The sequence below is a fragment of the Osmerus eperlanus genome, chromosome 8 (assembly GCF_963692335.1).
Source record: "Osmerus eperlanus chromosome 8, fOsmEpe2.1, whole genome shotgun sequence".
In the NCBI taxonomy this organism is placed as follows: Eukaryota; Metazoa; Chordata; class Actinopteri; order Osmeriformes; family Osmeridae; genus Osmerus; species Osmerus eperlanus.
This window is the reverse complement of record NC_085025.1, coordinates 7454464-7471628: the sequence shown is the minus strand read 5'-3', so window position 1 is coordinate 7471628 and position 17165 is coordinate 7454464. Positions and strand designations below refer to the sequence as shown.

The 17165-nt window shown below is 47.3% G+C and overlaps 1 protein-coding gene across 1 annotated transcript in view; it reads right to left on the bottom strand.

Annotated features, from left to right (window-relative positions):
* mettl24 (methyltransferase like 24) overlaps positions 1–16356 on the bottom strand; it is a 28686-nt gene extending 12330 nt beyond the window's left edge. The window contains 4 exon segments of the mRNA XM_062466981.1: positions 2555–2653; positions 15698–15727; positions 15729–15994; positions 15997–16356. Of these exon segments, the coding sequence (XP_062322965.1) occupies positions 2555–2653; positions 15698–15727; positions 15729–15994; positions 15997–16033 (432 nt within the window). The 5' untranslated portion in view covers positions 16034–16356.
* Between the last annotated feature and the right edge of the window lie 809 nt (positions 16357–17165).

Genomic DNA, 17165 nt, shown 5'->3' with positions numbered 1-17165 from the left:
GAAATCCAAACCAGGGATTTTATTCATATTTCAACATGTTTTTCCATACTCCTCTCCTGTGCCTCTGGCTGTCCTCTCTCATGGGTGTCAGTGGAGGATAAAAGATTGGATTAAACATGAACGAACGCCTTCTCCAGCCCTCACACCCTTAAAATGTCTCCTCTGACAAGGCTTCACCTTTCACCCACAGCAAAACTTCACCTCCATCTCCTCCTTTCATTTGACATTCAAGGATTCCGTTTGACAAGGAAAGACTAGAGAGGTAAAGTGATTTATGATGTCATTTCCTGAATGACAGTGTGAGCTTGTGGTGTAATCCACACTCGGTAAATCAACTTCTCTACTTGTTCTACATCTTTTTTTTCCATCTTTTCCATCTATGTTAAATTAGACCCAGCTATGTAGCTGAGCTCTTCCCAGGACTTCAGAATGATCACATGATCACTAGGAAGCAGAATAGACAAGAAGGAGATCATTTTATCCCTTTATAACAGCACTGCAGATTCCTCAGACTTAGCTGATATATGTTTGATATCATGTGTGTGTGTGAATACTGAATGTGGTTGGTTATCTGGGGGTGCATGTGTGCACTGGTAGGGGACGTGTGTATGGGGATGTGGTGTGTGCCTATGTACTGCACTGCATGGTTTTATGTATGGATGTGTGGGGGCATCTGTGTGTGCTCATGTTCCGCAGTGTACGTTTTATGTGTGTGTGTGGTACATGAGTCAGAGTGAGGCTAGTTCTGCAGCTCATGCTGCATTCATCATTCAAAGCAGCTGGAGCTGAGTGAACACTCTACAAGCCCTCAGCTGTCAACAACCCAGCGTCAGAACATGTCAGCCGGGGAGAGAGAGAGAGAGAGAGAGAGGGTGGCTGAGATGAGAGAGAGAGATACATTTTCTATAACTAAATGATCAAGGCAGGATGTGATTGGTGTTCCCATGAATCTGATGTCGGTAATTAATATGTATGGAAAGGCCGTATAGATAGAAAATAGCTCATATTCGTTTTCACTTGGTCTTTCTCAGGCTGGGAATTCTGTAAACAACTTGTTTCCCCAGTGGGGGTTCTAGAAGCCCTGGGGCTTCTCTCACATTGTGAAGTATTTAAGGATTTGGAATGTGCGTGTGTTTGCAGTCCTCTAAAGAGAGCTGTTTCTACCCATCAGACAAGGCTATGAACAGTGAACAGATGAAACCAAAGAGAAGCATAGCTAAAGTGCCATTGTGTTTCCATCCCACTGTGGGACGTATCTTGTGAGAGAACACTCAAGCCACACTGCTGTGCTTTAGTCTTTGTCTACTGTGCTGCCATATACTATTCTTCATCTTTTCTTCATAACCATTGTTGTAAGCCAAGCAGTGCGTTTGTGTTGTAAAACTTGTATGTGTGAGTGTGTGTGTGAGCGAGTGTGTAATCAAATATGTAAGTGTGTGTGTGTATAACATATCTGTGGTTTGTGTGTGCTGCATTGACTGCCATTGATCTGACAGTCCTAGTGAGCATGTCTCTATGAGGTTGTGTCCTGCCAAACGCAACGCCAGTCAGAATTACTGCTGAAGACGCTGTTTTCACCACAGTTACCCACTCTCCCCCTGTCAGAGGATATGATGGACGACTCCAAATGACACACACATACGCACACACACTCTCTCTCACTCTCTATGTATTACTATTTTCCTCTCTTTCTCTCTCTCTCTCTCTCTCTCTCTCTCTCTCTCTCTCTCTCTCTCTCTCTCTCTCTCTCTCTCTCTCTCTCTCTCTCTCTCTCTCTCTCTCTCTCTCTCTCAATGTATACATTGTGAGATAAAGAATAACTCCAAGCAGTCCACAACTGTTAAGATAAGTTCTGATGTGTTAAAGTTCATTTTAATTTGACAAATAGCCACCATCTCAGTGTGGTATTTACTCAACAAAGCTATACCTGGGAAATAACAAAGCCATTGATTCTGAAATCTCTCTCATAACATTCATTTCTAGCCTTTACTTGTGTTCTCCAGGGCACAGACACAGTGCATGCTTCTTAAACTCCAGCCTTGCCTCATCTTATCAGCCAATTCATTCTCATTTGCACTGGTGGGAATGGGCAAACAGAGGCGCCTCATTGATTTGAGCTGAGACTGAGATGAGTCAAGGGTGCATCTGTCAGGTGGATCGATAGAGTAATCAGTTATGTCTGCACTACCAAACTAAATAAATGCACCACCCATAAGCAGATTATGAAGAGGACCAATTGGATGAAGTGTTTGTTAAACTGTTATAGTTTGCCTCAAATGTATTAGCTTTACTTCAAAATGACCCAAACATTTCAAGACTTCATTCAGTACTTCATATACCATTGATGATCAGATTTGGCATAATCGAGTCAAGTTTGTTCTCCTCCTACTCACCCCTCACAACAGTATTAGTATCTCCAAATCTGGATCCCAAGGAACCAAGATCAAGATGGAGCAAGCCAAGTGAGGCAACGTAGTGACACCTGTTAGCGTTAGCATACAGTTAGTGCCTGGCATGCTACATAGTAACATGTTCACAGGAAGCTTTTGTTTACTTGCGGTGTGGTGATGTAGTTGAGGAATCTTCGAGCCTCGTCCTCCAAAGAGTGTGTCTCTCCAGCCCACGGCTCCAGGTCTATGTGCCACCGAGTAGTCTGCAACACAGCACAGATACACACAGTCATCCGTAAGAATGTTCATAATAATTCATCATATTGCAGTTTCCTGACATTAAAAAAGTGTGTTGTTCTGGTATGCTCTTAAAGAGGGACATTCAATCTCAAGGTTTTTCCTTGCACTCAACTTACAGTAACTCACAAGCACTGAATCTTCCTCCATAGCTTGAACAGTGCTTCCAAACAGTGTTTAACATACAGCAGTTGGAGCGGTTAGAGCGACCCATTCCTAGTGCCTGGCAGCTAGCTAGGCTACATTCATCATCAGAGGAATGTGTCTGGTTGTGATTATAGCAGGGACTGGGAGAGTCTGCCGTGCGCTTGGTCTATGATGTGTTCCCCTGTAGACGGAGATTTAATGGGTCAAACACTGTGGACAAAATGGTTTATTAGCCCTAGATGCAGGAAACTATTTTTCATTGTTGTCATGTGGCTTTTGGAAGTTTTATATGTTTTTGGGCCCCATAAAAAAAATGCTTGACTGGACCCCCTGAACCAGAAAGAAATTATGATTAGTGGTGGCCATGAAATCCTATCTATATCTCCAAGCTTCTCTGGGCTCCATCCAAGCTGATCCCACTGAATGAACAGGGCCCCCTCTAGATAACTTTCCATTGCTGTGTTGTGGGCCAGAACTCTCTGGCCCTTGTTTAAAGAAATTGTTTTCAACATATACCAAGACCAAGACGAGACCAAAACCTAACTTCACTTGATGCATTATGAAATAGATGAATAATGTCTCAAAGCATTCATCCTGAAACGTTCTAAAACATTATGGGTGTGTTAAACCGGTGTCAGAATAATTCAGGAACACTGTTGCACAAGACTAACATTGATGAAAGGTAAAAGCACCCTTCTGATGTTTCCTTTCCTCTCAAGACCATAATTACATCTGTTTCTACCCCACTACAACAGGTTCCTCAAGTCTTTTACTCTAACAATTGATTTCACATGATTGTGTTTGGGTTGGCTTCTGGTCAGAGCTCAGTTGAACCATAGGATCTTGCTAGTTTGGGTTCTGATCAGAACTCAGGCAGCATCTGTCAAGCATGCTGTGGTGAACTTGACTTATATCAGCCAGTGAGACATAGTGTTTCCATCTCTCCCATCTTACTGTCTTTGTCATGTTCCCTCAAAAAGTTCAGTACACAATAAGTATTTCTAGATTTGTTGTTTCTTTATTCTCTTGCTATCTGTCTCTGTCTCTCTCTCTCTTTGTGGTGTAATCTTCTTCATGTCATTTTGTTCTTGCCCTTTACATGTCACTATCTATTTTTTCCATTTCTGTGTGCCTTTCTGTGTTCCTCTCTCTCTTATCTTTCCATCACTCTTTCTTTTTTATCACGCCTGTCCTGATCCCACACTGCTTCCAAAGGTTATGATTACGCTGGATGTTGACGTTTTTCATCAGAGCATGTTCCAAAGCCCAGATAAAACCATTTCTAACCTTCACCTCATGGCTTTCCAAAACAGTAAAAGACAGACTGTCTTTTTGTCTGGAGTCCAATAATTAATGGTTATGTTTTTTTATTTGAAATGGGGACTGTAGAATGAAATGCAATCTTTCAGACTCTGTCAAGGTGTTAGCCATTTCTCCTGTCAGCATCTTATGACCTGCAGGATGTTCATTATTTATCTGCTCTGACATTTCCATTTATCTGCTGTGTGCAGACAGCACAAATAAAAGACACATACACACTGGCTTTCTTTCCTTTATCTATTCTCTATCCTCTCAAAAGCCATTTGTGTTATTTTTGCAGCCAACTTATCTTGGCTCCCAGCCTTGTTCCAGGGTTAGGGTTAGGGTCTGCTTTTCCTAGCCCAGCATTGCCCAGCGTCACCTAACCTAGCCCAGCATGGCCCTGCGTCACCTAACCTAGCCCAGCATGGCCCTGCATCACCTAACCTAGCCCAGCATTGCCCAGCGTCACCTAACCTAGCCCAGCATGGCCCTGCGTCACCTAACCTAGCCCAGCATGGCCCTGCATCACCTAACCTAGCCCAGCATGGCCCTGCATAACCTAACCTAGCCCAGCATGGCCCTGCATCACCTAACCTAGCCCATCATGGCCCTGCATCACCTAACCTAGCCCATCATGGCCCTGCATAACCTAACCTAGCCCATCATGGCCCTGCATAACCTAACCTAGCCCAGCATGGCCCTGCATAACCTAACCTAGCCCATCATGGCCCTGCATAACCTAACCTAGCCCATCATGGCCCTGCATCACCTAACCTAGCCCAGCATGGCCCTGCATCACCTAACCTAGCCCAGCATGGCCCTGCATAACCTAACCTAGCCCAGCATGGCCCTGCATAACTTAACCTAGCCCATCATGGCCCTGCATAACTTAACCTAGCCCAGCATGGCCCTGCATAACCTAACCTAGCCCAGCATGGCCCTGCTTCTATATCTCTGTCTCCACCCCCTCTCTCTTCCCTGTCTGCATCTCCATCCCTCCATCTGCCTAAATCCCCCCCTCCTCTCTCTGTAGTGTGTCTGTGTGTGTGTGTGTGTGTGTATGTGTGTGTGTACGCAGAAGATGCCAGCCTGCTGTGAGCAGATGGGATGAGTATTCAGAGATCAGTGATCACCCAGGGAGCAGAAGCCATCGACACCTCAGGGGCTCCAGGGTTAATCACTCCACACTACCAACCCCCAGACTCTGCTGGTGCTGGGAGGTCCAGAGGGGGTCCAGGCCCTTTACTCTTCTGTTGAACTCATACTCACACATACAACTCAATCAGCCACTGAGAAAGCAGGTGCACCTGTGAGGTCATCAATGTGCACCCACTGAGCAAAGGCCTCATGGGCTCTGAGGGAGCAGAAGCTCCCTATGTGCAGCCTGCACATAGGTGCAGGCTGCCAGGTAATGTTGACGACAACCTGCCGCATAGATTCATGTTAGCTTATCTGTAAACTTTAGCTCAGGGGGTTAATGTTGTCCTCTGTCAGGGACAACGAAGAGAAAGTTCTGCTTCATCAGAGTTCTGTGTCCTTCAGGCTAGGTGTGAGCAATGAGGCTGGCCAACCATAAATAATCCCTGGGATGGCTGGAGTGGGGGGACAGTGACTGGCTCCAACAGGAGCAGACATGCTGCTGCACACGTTACACACAGGCACACACACACGACACACTGACACACACATAACACCGAAAACACACATCATGCACAGACATCAGAAACATCACATCACACACATCACACGCACACGCACACACACACACACACACAGCTCACACGTCACACAGACTCAGACATCACACAGGCACACATGCATCATGCACAGATGTCACACAGACTCACACCTTCTCCATCAAAGAGAGAGGGAAAGCGAGAGGGAAAGGGTGAGACAGGAGAGAGAAGGGCAGGAGAGACAGCGAGAGAGAGGCTAACAGGTAGAGAAGCAGAGAGACAGAAAGACAAAGACAGAGAGGGGGCGAGCATGATCGTAAGTATGAGAAGATGGAACGAAAATGGGATGGAGGAGCCTGTAGCTACAACAGGAGGAGAAAGGAGAAAGAAATAAAGAAACGTAGTTTATAAGCTTGTATAAACAGTTACAGGGTGTCTATGCAAACACCATTCACAGTGTGGGATTGACAGAATGACTCTGGCACGATGCTGGGATGCCGTGTCTGTGAGTCCGTCCTCCGTCCGTCTGCTTGTTCTGAAGAGCTGCTGTGAGGAGCCTAGGACTGCCAACGCCACCTGTCCAATCTGGCTTCCTCCTCTGTTATCCTGATAGAACGTTCTGGTTAGATGGGAGATGCCTCAAGCACATCACGAGGCACGTTATGAAAGTGTAGTACAACGCCCCACACCCTGTCTCAGACACGCACGCACACACATCTTAGCCAAACTTGCCTGGCATCAAGCTCTTTGAACCAACCTGACACAGCTACGATCTCCCCAGTTGAAATTGCACTGTTTATTGTTTTATGAGCCACAGATCATCCATCTCTCTATCTCTACTCTACCCTTTCTCCCTCTTTTCCGTTATCACTCTGTTCGAAAAGCTCATTATAGCTATGAATCTCATTATCTCTCTAGTGGTTGCCATTCAATCACACATTCAGCCTGCAGACCGTGTCACTGCCTGGGATTTACACTGATGTGGTGAGTGGGACTCCAGAGCGGGCCAGGGGCCCTCCCATTCCTCCAAGCCCAGGGAAGAGAACTCCTCTCTGGGGAACACAAGGCCAGCTGACAACCTTCATTTTACATATTTGGGAGTTTCATGGGAATGTGGTTGACTTTTTATTTCTCATCAGTTTGTTTTCACTATAGCAACCCAGTGAAATTAAAATTCCTAACATGCCTATTTATTCTGTCAAGTTTGCCTGAGCCCATCCTGGGCCTGTGTACCGTTAGAATATAGCAGACTAAAGCAGGATTACACTGATCTTTTTAATAAAGCGATAATCTGGCATGTATTTAGCTGCATCTTGGGAAGGAGTAATTAAGGGAGGAAGAATAGAAATGAAGAGAGTGAAAAAGAGATGTAGTTGAGCTAATATTCAGAGGCCATTTCTGTTGCACTGTTACTCTGTGGAAAGATTGTATATGTACACTGTCTCAGTAACTCACATCTGGGTTGAATATGCTGTGTGTTTGCTTGTGTGTGTGTACGTGTATGTGTAGGAATGTAGGGAGGCAATGAATCAAAGGTTTTTAGAGTGTGTTGAGAGTGTGCAGAGTGGTGGAGATGGGGGTTGGGCTATCTGCATACTGTACATGCAAATACTCCATAGCAGGCTTATACAACTACTCATCCACCATGACCTACCAATACCACACACACACACACACACACACACACACACACACACACACACACACACACACACACACACACACACACACACACACACACACACACACACATACACATACACATACACATACACACACACTCATGCATGCTGTCTTTGTCAAACAAAGCTGTTCTGAGATCAGTGTTTATCTTGGCATCTCCCCAGGCTCTGTTGTTCCCAGAGAGGCAGTCCCTGATCCTGGGTCTGTTTGCACAGGTGGTTGTCATTAACCAGAAGAACCTACAATATCTCCATCTGGACCCATGATATGCTGCCTCTCTGTTGCCCTAGCTGGTCCTGTTAGCTCGTACTGCTACCTTGTGCTGCTAGCTGCTCCTGCTCAGTACTAACCTTGGCCCGCAACATGGAGGACGCTGGTTGCTGTGGAACTGAGCTGATTCAAATGAGGCGAGTCGGAGTGCTGTGCTTCCTGGACTGTGTGGTTAGCTCGTATGTATGAAACCACTCAGTGTTAAACTTTTAGGCCAAAAAAACAGTCCTGAGGGGGAAAGAAAGGGAAATGACTAAGAAAAAATTGAAACTTGATCGATTCCTGAAAGTCTCCATTATAAAAGGCTGTTTCCCTCTTAAAAAGTACTTTTCCTTTCAAGTGAGAATGTTTGTTTCCATTCACAACCTTTCCACCCAGATAACACCACCATGACTAACACTAATGTCATGTCTACCTTCTCTTATCAGAGTTGATTCAACATTTGGCATGCCTGTCTCCATGTAGAGGAAGATAGCAGATATAGTCTGAAGTTAAAGAGCTTTTCCAGTCTCTCCCCCAGCCACGGTGACACATACCTTGAGTACCTTAAGATGCACGCAGACACACACCGAGAGCCAGATGACATGCAGAGAGAGGTAGGGATGCAAGTAACGAGTTAGATAGAGGGAAGATGGAAGTGAGATTGCAAGAAAGTGTCATCTTACTAATGAGAATATCAGTTCATGAGATGTTGTCAGCTTGTAACCTTTCAGTGGGGCCACACTATATCAACACTTAGTACTGCATGGACTGTGCCTAGAGCAAGAACCATAGATAGTTACATTAACCACAATGCTGTCCACAAGTTTTATTCTAATTCAGTTTTCTCCTTTTATTTACTGAGATCAAAGTAATGTTGGTTAGCACGTGCTCTAATTATCTTCACAAGCCTTTAAATATCTCCATCCATCTGTCATCAGTCACCTCTGCTCCCTCCCTCTATTGAACTATTTTCTTAACTCTCTTCATCCCCCTCTCCCTGCCTCTAATCATCCCCCCTCCCTTTCTTCATCTCTTCCTCCCTACTTTGTTCTTCCCTCTCTTTTTCAAGTTCTTCTACTTCCATGCCTCTTCATCACTTCATCGACTTCAGGCAAACAAGTCTCTCAGATAAACAGAGACAGTGCTTTCAGGCCACAGTCATCAGACTCTGGATGCTTCAAAGGAACACTTGCTAATACAAACGTATCCCTCCGTTGTGTCTCTCCTCTCCGCGCCCAGTCTAGTGGAGCCAGGCTCTGTCATCTGTTTAAAACCTGGATGGGAGGTGTGTGTCTGTGTGTGTGTGTATCAGTGTGGGTGGAGGTGTGTGTCTGTGTGTGTGTATCAGTGTGGGTGGAGGTGTGTGTCTGTGTGTGTGTATCAGTGTGGGTGGAGGTGTGTGTCTGTGTGTGTGTATCAGTGTGGGTGGAGGTGTGTGTCTGTGTGTGTGTATCAGTGTGGGTGGAGGTGTGTGTCTGTGTGTGTGTATCAGTGTGGGTGGAGGTGTGTGTCTGTGTGTGTGTATCAGTGTGGGTGGAGGTGTGTGTCTGTGTGTGTGTATCAGTGTGGGTGGAGGTGTGTGTCTGTGTGTGTGTATCAGTGTGGGTGGAGGTGTGTGTCTGTGTGTGTGTATCAGTGTGGGTGGAGGCGTGTGTCTGTGTGTGTGTATCAGTGTGGGTGGAGGTGTGTGTCTGTGTGTGTGTATCAGTGTGGGTGGAGGTGTGTGTCTGTGTGTGTGTATCAGTGTGGGTGGAGGTGTGTGTCTGTGTGTGTGTATCAGTGTGGGTGGAGGTGTGTGTCTGTGTGTGTGTATCAGTGTGGGTGGAGGTGTGTGTCTGTGTGTGTGTATCAGTGTGGGTGGAGGTGTGTGTCTGTGTGTGTGTATCAGTGTGGGTGGAGGTGTGTGTCTGTGTGTGTGTATCAGTGTGGGTGGAGGTGTGTGTCTGTGTGTGTGTATCAGTGTGGGTGGAGGTGTGTGTCTGTGTGTGTGTATCAGTGTGGGTGGAGGTGTGTGTCTGTGTGTGTGTATCAGTGTGGGTGGAGGTGTGTGTCTGTGTGTGTGTATCAGTGTGGGTGGAGGTGTGTGTCTGTGTGTGTGTATCAGTGTGGGTGGAGGTGTGTGTCTGTGTGTGTGTATCAGTGTGGGTGGAGGCGTGTGTCTGTGTGTGTGTATCAGTGTGGGTGGAGGTGTGTGTCTGTGTGTGTGTATCAGTGTGGGTGGAGGTGTGTGTCTGTGTGTGTGTATCAGTGTGGGTGGAGGTGTGTGTCTGTGTGTGTGTATCAGTGTGGGTGGAGGTGTGTGTCTGTGTGTGTGTATCAGTGTGGGTGGAGGTGTGTGTCTGTGTGTGTGTATCAGTGTGGGTGGAGGTGTGTGTCTGTGTGTGTGTGTATCAGTGTGGGTGGAGGTGTGTGTCTGTGTGTGTGTATCAGTGTGGGTGGAGGTGTTTGTCTGTGTGTGTGTATCAGTGTGGGTGGAGGTGTGTGTCTGTGTGTGTGTATCAGTGTGGGTGGAGGTGTGTGTCTGTGTGTGTGTATCAGTGTGGGTGGAGGTGTGTGTCTGTGTGTGTGTATCAGTGTGGGTGGAGGTGTGTGTCTGTGTGTGTGTGTATCAGTGTGGGTGGAGGTGTGTGTCTGTGTGTGTGTATCAGTGTGTGTCTGTGTGTGTGTGTATCAGTGTGGGTGGGTGGGTGGGTGGAGGCGTGTGTACATGTGTGTGCATATTTAGGGTAATGTGTGTGTATGTGTGTGAGGGGGAGCCTAGTGATAGCTGAAGGTAAGTTGGGTAGGGCATAGCTCTGGGGGGTCGGGACGGGGAGCATTCAGCAGATCAATGCCTCTCATTCATATCAGCACGGTGGGAGGTGGAAAACCTCCTGGAATGTCCTAAACAAGGCGGTCGTGTCTGAGAAGACTATTGTGAGGGTCATTCCACTCAGGACATCCCAGGCTGACACTGACTTCTACTCGACGAGAAGGCTGCTTTGTGTGGCTGGAGGTACAGCACAACAGGCCTCCTGTACAATCCACCCATAGAAATGACTTTGTTGATCTGGTCTCTCCATACAGAAAGGCCTACATATGGGTTTGATCACCATTAGCAGTGGGACAAGAGCCCTTTATGCTAAAGTAAAGCTGAAGTCAATATGCTGTTCTGCTGGAAACCATCCATGTCCCCAAGCAGCCACTGACATCATTTATCTGCAGTCAGTCGCTTAGTTTTTTACATCAAGATGGATTTTTGCAACTAATAATGTAGTGATTGAGAGTCCCGATCCCAGTCTGAGCCTGCAGCCCCAGTCCCAGCTATAGCTCCAGGGAGGGGGCAGCCATAGCTCCAGGGAGGGGGCAGCCATAGCTCCAGGGAGGGGGCAGCCATAGCTCCAGGGAGGGGGCAGCCATAGCTCCAGGGAGGGGGCAGCCATAGCTCCAGGGAGGGGGCAGCCATAGCTCCAGGGAGGGGGCAGCCATAGCTCCAGGGAGGGGGCAGCCATAGCTCCAGAGAGGGGGCAGCCATAGCTCCAGGGAGGGGGCAGCCATAGCTCCAGGGAGGGGGCAGCCATAGCTCCAGGGAGGAGGCAGCCATAGCTCCAGGGAGGGGGCAGCAGACAGAATGGGACCCAGGTGACGTGTCACATTCTCAGACATAGATTCAGTGTGACTGTCCCTGGCTCCACCAGCTTTGGATTAAAGCTCCCTGACAAGCCCAGTCACACCTAAAGGATTACACACAGTCCACTACACTCTCTCTCTCTCCCCCTCCATCTCTCTCTCTCTCTCTCTCTCTCTCTCTCTCTCTCTCTCTCTCTCTCTCTCTCTCTCTCTCTCTCTCTCTCTCTCTCTCTCCCCCTCCATCTCTCTCTCTGACCCCCCCTCTCTCTCTCTCTGTCTCTCTCTCTGTCTCTCTCTCTCTCTCTCTCTGTCCCACCCTTGTTTCTTTATGAGACTTTATACTTACGTTTCCTCTCCCTCTCTTATTCTCTCTGTCTGTCTCTTAAGGGTCATGGGCCATGGTCAACACAGCTATTGTAAATTCTTACAGGCCACAGTAAGCAGGAATCAGTCAGGGTAGATACACCTCCTCCACCCAGCAAAACAAACCTAATGGATTCATGTTGAGTGAAAGCATTTACTTTCAATCCAGTAGACCCTCGTTCGAATGAAAGCAATCAATGTCAGACTGTTAGACAGAAGAACTTAATTAAATCCGTACTAGTTTCTGATTGGAGTTAAGGGCCCTCACATTCCAAGCTGTCCATTAATGCCTGTTCAAATTGGACTTGATTAAAACTCACTTTAAACAAGAAAACTTTAAACAATGGAGCCCTGATGCCAAAAGGTTGAGTCAAACTAAAACATCAACATAGATGCTGAGCTTGAATTAGAAAATGGTATAACACTAGTATGTTAAGATGTCTTCTTTGTGCTGTTTTTGTCAATCTGTGTCTCTGGAGAAGCATTCCTCAGATGAGACTCTTGTCTTCTGAGAAGAGAGATTGAGGGAAGGGTGAAAAGGAGGGAGAGAAAATGTGAACTTGCTACATTACATAAGTCAGGGAAAAGAAGGGATCAGAGAAAGATATACAAGGGTGCAGCAGGACTGTGTGTGTGTGTTGTGTGTGTGTGTGTGTGAGAGAGAGAGAGAGAGAGAGAGAGAGAGAGAGAGAGAGAGAGAGAGAGAGAGAGAGAGAGAGAGAGAGAGAGAGAGAGAGAGAGAGAGAGAGGGCGAGAGAGCGAGAGCGCGAGAGAGAGAGAGAGAGAGAGAGAGAGAGAGAGAGAGAGAGAGAGAGACAGAGAGAGAGAGAGAGAGAGAGAAGAGAGAGAGAGAGAGAGAGAGAGAGAGAGAGAGAGAGGAGAGAGAGAGAGAGAGATGGAAAAAGGACGTGCAGAGATAGGGGTGGATGAGTATGGATTTGTATTTATGAGTATTCTGGAAGGTTTATCTTCATGCTTACTTCCACAGATTGAGTCACAATGCTCAACATTTTGTGGAGCTTTTTCTCTCACTTTCTTTATCCTTCATCTCCCTCTATTTCACTCACACATCCAATCCACAAGATGCTACACTTGCCATTTCCAAGGCCAACAAATCAAACAAAGATAAATGTAAATGTAAAAGAGGTAAAGGATTACGTTTTGTGAAGGAAGGGAGGTGTGTGTGTGTGTTCTGGTGTTTGACAACACAGTGAAAAGATCACCTTCAATGAGTTCACTTCCTGGACAAACCCAGAGGCTGCCTGTCCAAACCTATTACCACACATGCACACATGCACCTACATACAGAGACTCGTTCGTTTATCCACCAAGTGGAACTGAGATCAGTGTTTTTGTTCAGTCTAAGAGAAAATGATTTGCCTCGTCATGCCGTCATGTCAGCTCTGTCTCTTGTGAAGGGGCCTAGAGAAGCTCAGTCTGGTTGAGTGTGGCTTCACAACAACTGATAAGAGCAGCTGAAGTTTCTCTCTCAGGCTCAGTTGTAAGCTGAGAGAAGTGATTAGACAACTAAGAGAGAACAAGGGTAGGAAGGAGGGCGGGAGCTTTCTAAACAATTAACCACAACATGTCCCTACACCAAGTGGAGTGGAACAGAAGCATGTAGGTGTGTGTGTGTGTGTGTGTGTTTGTAGAGCCTGGACACGTGGGCTAGGAAAAACATGTCGTGTTTTATAATCAGTCCTCCATGTGAAACTGGAGAAGTGCCTCATCAGTCCAGCACAGAAGCAATCACAGAGACCTCCACTTCACGCTGAGACCCACCAGGGTGCCGTGCATGGACCAAATCTCTGGCCAGCTACAGTCTATGAGGTTGCCACGTGTTTTACTATGCTTGCTACGATTGTCCACTTGACACCTCTCTACTTTGGCTGTTCTTCTGAGCAGCATGTTGCCATGGCCACGTAGGAGAGTTGGAGTATGAAGTGTGCCACAACAGCACTGTGCGGCCACTGATTTCCTGTATAATGCATGTTAAGGTCATGTGGTTCCTGTTTGGCGCTGTCTCATGGAACAGAGCTGTCTGGCCTTCCAGATGTGTGTCCTTCATCTGTAATGCAGAGACAGTCAAGAGAGCACCGCCAGAGACAAAGAGCGAGAGGAGGGAACGAGAAAGAGGGAGGAAGGACAGAGATAGAGAGAGAAAGAGAGAGAGAGAAAAAAGAAACAGTAATGCAAGAGAGCATAGCTAGAGAAATAGGGAGGGAAAGAGAAATAACGAGAGGAACAGAGATTAGGGACATTCAGAGAAAGAAAAGAGCGAGAGGAGAGAGATAGAAGAGCAAGCGAGACAGAATAAGAGAGAGAGTAGGGGAAAAAAAGACAGAGAACGAGTCAGAGAAAGAAAGAAGCGAGAGGGGGAGAGAAGAGAGAGAGAGAGAGAGAGACAGAAGATACCAGCGAGCAGGAAAGCGAACATACGGCATGCAGAAATCTCCCTTGCTTTCCTGCAGGGCAGCTTATGTGACAAATGTGTGTTTAGGAGCGCAGCGGACAAACATATGGTGGTATGCAGTATTGATAGTCCCCCTGCACACATCTTCCAAGGCTGGAGCCTGTCATGCCAGAATTGCTTTGCAGTGATTGTCTAACAGCATTCCAGTTATGGTGAAGGGGATCACCAGTCTCACTCCCGTCAGTGTCTTTGCATGAGTACAGGGTTGAAATGAACGTGGACAGCCTACTGTGGCAGAGAAAGAGAGAATGAGGGATATAGAGAAAGAGAGAGGAGACGGGGGAGAGCAAGAGAGATGGAACAAAGAGAAAAAAAGAGGGAGAGAGGTAGAAGGGAAAAGCAGACTGAAGGGTGGAAGGACGGATGAAGGCGAGGAGAGATGGATGGAGACGGCAGTGAAAGAGGGACAAAGAGACAGTGATGGAGGAGGAAATAAATCAATGGAGAAAGGGAAGTGGTGTAAGAGTGTGGACCTCTGTAGGTCAGAGTCCACCCGCCAGTGTGTGTGTGTGTGTGTGTGTGGAAGTGACTCTTCATATGGAGCAAGCATCTGAATGGGCTTTTGTTGGACCTGCCTCTGTATGGACATTAGATGGGTTGTATGGGGGGGGGAGGTGTTTCTTTCTGTGTTGGACTGTGTTTTAATGTCCCCCAATGGAGAAACTTTACAAGGATATCTGTAACCCTGTTCTAACATTCAAACCAACTGTGTCTCATACATACTCATCTTGCACAGCGTGTCCTGAGCACCTCTTGCATCACCATTTTCTCAACAAGACTTCCAACCCTGAATGGTTCATTTTACAGTTAACTTTCCTTCTGCGGAGACACAGTTTGACAGCCTTTTATAATGTTCCGGCTGAAGACCAGAGAAGTCCAGCGCTGGTGCTGTGTGCGTGTCGATGAGAGAGCGTGAATACCTGCCCTCACTTAAGTCTGTCGCTGCATTGTCACATGGCCCAGGTTTTCATCAACATCATTTATATCCACATGATTATCATCAGCCGCAGTCTTCCTCCTCTAGTCCAGTGACACCTCCTCTCTTTCATTTTCAGATAGGAGCTATTCAAATCCATCACCCAGCACCGCACCCCCCTCACACCATAAACACACACATAATATCTTAAGAAGATCAATGTGCTCATTGCTAAACACACGCTGACTGAATGCTTCAGAACAAGGCTGAACGAGTTCTAAACACAAGCACTGCTGGTTATGTTTCGCTCAGGGCTGATCCAGGGCAAGGCAACTTCTCCATCTAAGTGCATTAACAGAGAGAAAAAGTAAGAGAGAGAGACAGATACCGAAAGAGAGAGAGAGAGACAGATACCGAAAGAGAGAGAGAGAGAGAGGAGAGAGATGAGAGAGAGAGAGAGAGAGAGAGAGAGAGAGAGAGTGAGAGAGAGAGAGAGAGAGAGAGAGAGAGAGAGAGAGAGAGAGACAGTGCACTCACTACCTCAGTCATTCATTTACCTCAGCCATTTCCTCATTCACTCCCCACTCACCTTTTTGTGCGGGCCAAGAGGTGGGCAGCACCGTTGTTGAGGGGTCCTCGCTGCCTCCTGCCTTCCTCCCAGCCTCTGGGTCCTTCTTCAGCGTGCGTACATAGGACACCCTCCTCTTCAGTTCCCTGTCCCCCTGCTTGTCCGCAGGCAGCCCCCCTCTGGTGTGTGCCCCCCTTTCCTGGAGGGCCAGGCTGGCTGGCGAGGGTGGTCTCTGGGGCAGGGGTGGAGTACCCCCCCTCCTACCCCTCTCCAGGTAAACATGCACACAGACAAGGAGGACTGTGATCAGGGCGCCACACGCAGGGCCAGTCCTGGGCTCGCTCTGTCTCTCCACATACCTGTGCACAACACTCGAGTGTGCGAGACGGCGGCGCTCTCTTTCACTCTTCCTTCCCCACTTTCTACCCCAAGTCTCTTTAGTCCATCTTCAGAGGAGTCAAAGAGGATCTCTCACTTCATCCCATCCTTTTTCTTGGCGCGATGTCACCTCCTTATTCGCTTCTTCTCTCTCTCTCACTTTGTCCTCCTCTCCAGTTAGAAGAGATTGACGAGATGAACAAGCACCTGCACCCACGTCGGTGTAGGAGTGTGCATATGTCTGCGCGCGTGTGTGTGTGACTGTGTGTCTCGGTCTGTTCGACTGTGTGTGTGTGGGTGTGTTAGAGACGGCACATGGAGTCAGAAGTGTAGTGCGTGCCACTCACATTGAAAACTTTGGCAACTCCCCCCTCACTTTCAGAAGCCTCCTCCTCCTTCCCTCCTCCATAACCCTAACCACCCCAACACCCACCCTTTCTCAAACACAGCCCTCTCAGTAATTCTCCCTCTCTACCCCCCTTCTCTCTCTCTCTCTCTCTCTCTCTCTCTCTCTCTCTCTCTCTCTCTCTCTCTCTCTCTCTCTCTCTCTCTCTCCGGCCCCTCTCATCTCAGGTTACTGTGTAACTATACACAGGGCGGGACCAGCACAGATCCCCAGCTAGCTGTCACAACACAAACCCCCTAACTGGAGGCACACTTCACCAGAAGAGATAGAGAGAGGGAGGGAGAGAAAGAGAGGAGAGAGAGAGAGAGAGACAGTAAGTTTAACTGATTTTCAATGAACAATGAGAGAGCTATATTGTGAGATTACAACGTGTGCCACCAAGGAGGAGAGGAGAAGGGGAGGAGAAAGGACACAGAGGAAAGAGAGGGGAAGACAAAGACAATCAGAAAAGCTTGTAAACATCCAGGGTCTCCTACTGTGTATGAGATGTAGGGTCTGGACAGAACCTTGGTTCTCAGTCCTCAGTCCTCTGGTGTTGGGGTCTCTGTGTTGGATTGGTTGTTATAGTTGTTGCTTAGTGTACAATTCAGAAGGTGGCAGGAAAATAATCCTTCACTCTTAGTATTAGTGACGAACAATGGGTTTTAGGTAATAAAGATGGTCCTCTACTGCCGCCCCAAAGGCACTGAGTGGAACTTATGCATT